At 63.0% G+C, this 2391-nt stretch overlaps 1 protein-coding gene across 1 annotated transcript in view; it reads left to right on the top strand.

Moving 5' to 3' along the window:
- Positions 1 to 2391, top strand: part of SND1 (staphylococcal nuclease and tudor domain containing 1) — a gene marked incomplete at both ends in the record, with an annotated part of 13931 nt that overhangs the window by 4903 nt on the left and 6637 nt on the right. The window contains one exon of the mRNA XM_010002323.1: positions 418 to 538. Within this exon, the coding sequence (XP_010000625.1) occupies positions 418 to 538 (121 nt within the window). The remainder of the gene's footprint in view (positions 1 to 417; positions 539 to 2391) is intronic.

Raw genomic sequence — 2391 nt, 5'->3', positions numbered from 1 at the left:
CCATCTCCAGCCTCGGGGAGCAGCTGGAGGAGCCCCCTGCCCCATCCCTGGGAGCTGGGGATGGACCAGCCGTGTCGCTGCAGCTCCAGCCCTGCTCCTTCTGTCCCAGGAGCTTTCCAGGGCTCAGCTGGGGGGGTTTGGCTGCTCAGGGAGCACGAGGCTGGATGGAAAACCAACCATGACCCCCTTTAGGGGGGAAGCAGAGGGGGAACAGAGATGTTTCTCCTGACAAGGTTGGTTCCTCTGCGAGCTTGTGGGCAGCAAAGAGCAGGCAGCGCTGTCCTGGGCTAACGCAGCACCTGAGGAGGAGAACGTGAGTCCCCTGGGCTGGGGGTGCTCTGGAGATGCTCTGGGGGTGCTCTGGGCTTCCCTGGTTGTGTTTGACCCGTGGGATCAAGGTGACTTCTTGCCTTTCAGCCCTGGGGTTTCCCAGCCCGCGAGTTCCTGCGGAAGAAGCTGATCGGGAAGGAGGTTTGCTTCACTGTGGAGTACAAGACCTCGCAGGGCCGGGAGTATGGGATGGTGTACCTGGGGAAAGGTGAGTGCTGAGGGGTCCCTCGGGGACCTGCAGGGCTGGGAGGGGGCCACGGAATGTGTGGGGGGAGCAGCTGGAGCTGCTGTCTGACAGGGTGGCTTGGGGTGCAGGGTTGGCTGCAGAAGGATGCACGGCTGGTTTTCCATGGAGCTCCTGATTCTGGAGGGGACCAGTGCCTGGTGGGGGTCCCTGGTGCCTTACAGTGGTCCCAGCAGCCTGGGGGGGTCCCTGGCTGCCTGCTGGGGGTCCCTGGGGGCCTGCAGGGCTCTGCAGAGCCCAGCCCCACCTGTGCTCTCTGCAGCTGCAGCCACTGGTAGGACACAAGCCTGTGGGGTTGGGTGAATTCCTGCAGGATTCTCCTTGTTGTCCTTTGTGTAGTTAGAAATCTCTTGCTCACCTCTGGATGATCTTGGAATCCCAGGCTGGTTTGGATGGGAAGGGACCCTAAATCTCATCCAGTCCCACCCCTGCATGGGCAGGGACACCTCCCAGCAGCCCAGGCTGCTCCAAGCCCCATCCAACCTGCCCTTCAACACCCCCAGGGATGGGGCAGCCACAGCTTCCCTGGGCAACCTGGGCCAGGCTCTCCCCACCCTCACAGCCCAGAATTTCTCCCTCCCATCTCAGCTCCAGCTCCCTCTGCCAGCTGGAAACCCTTCCCCCTGCTCCCATCCCTCCCTGCCCTTGTCCCAAGCCCCTCCCCAGCTTTCCTGGAGCCCCTTCAGGCACTGGGAGCTGCTCTCAGGTCTCCCTGGAGCCTTCTCTTCTCCAGGCTCAACCCCCCAACTCTCCCAGCCTGTTGCCATAGGAAAAGTTTTCCATCCCTCTGATCATTTTTGGGACCTCCTTGTCCCAAAGACACTCCCTGCCACTTTGATGGCACCTGGAGCCTCTCCTGAGCTGGAAGCAGGGGGGGCACCAGAAGCCAACAGCCAGGCTGGGGTGAGCAGGGTGGCATGGGCAGAGCAAGCAGGATTGCATGGAGACCCAGGGAGGGAGGAGGTGGCCTATGATGGGATGGGAGAGGTTCCCTCTGGGTCCATGGCAGGAGCTGCTGGTGCCTCTGGCTGGGCAGGACAAGGGCTGATCCCTGCTGGCTCCTGGCTCCTCCCTGCAGATGCTCAGTGGGTGCCTTTCCAGCTTCCCAGGGAGGATGGAGCTCCCTCCTCAGAGGTTTCCAGGCTTGGCTGGGTGTGCCCAGGGCCAACATGGCACAGGGTGGGCAACAGCCCTGCCTGGAGCCCCTTTCCACCTTGTCACTGCTGCAAGGGTGACCCAGGGTTGGACCCACTGCTGCTGCATCCCAGTGTGGTCCAGCCAGCATCTCCCGTGACCCTCTGGGGTCCCTTTCCAGTGTGGGAACACAAGACCCCCACAGTCCTCAGGCTGTGAGAAAGGGGAGCAGGACTCTACGTGCTGCCAGGGTGAGCCTGTTCCCTGAGACTTGAAGCCCCACCTGGAATCCTGGGGTCAGGGCTGGGCCCCTCAGGACAAGAAGGACCTGGAGGGGCTGGAGCGTGTCCAGGGAAGGGCCCCGGAGCTGGGGAAGGGGCTGGAGCAGAAGGAGAAGGGGCTGGAGAACTTGTGAGGAGCAGCTGAGGGAGCTGGGGGTGTTGAGCCTGGAGCAAAGGAGGCTGAGGGGAGACCTGCTGGCTCTGCAGCTGCTGAGAGGAGGTTGGAGCCAGGGGGGTCGGGCTCTGCTCCCCAGGAACAAGGGACAGGACAAGAGGGAACGGCCTCAAGTTGTGCCAGGGGAGGTTGAGGTTGGATCTGGGGAACAATTTCTCCCTGGCAAGGGTTGTCAGGGCCTGGCCCAGGCTGCCCAGGGCAGGGGGGGAGTCCCCATCCCTGGAGGG

This window comes from Chaetura pelagica, unplaced genomic scaffold, assembly GCF_000747805.2.
Source record: "Chaetura pelagica isolate M959 unplaced genomic scaffold, ChaPel_1.0 scaffold1987, whole genome shotgun sequence".
Classification (NCBI taxonomy): Eukaryota; Metazoa; Chordata; class Aves; order Apodiformes; family Apodidae; genus Chaetura; species Chaetura pelagica.
The sequence above is the reverse complement of the archived record's forward strand: the minus strand, read 5'-3'. Positions and strand labels throughout refer to the sequence as shown.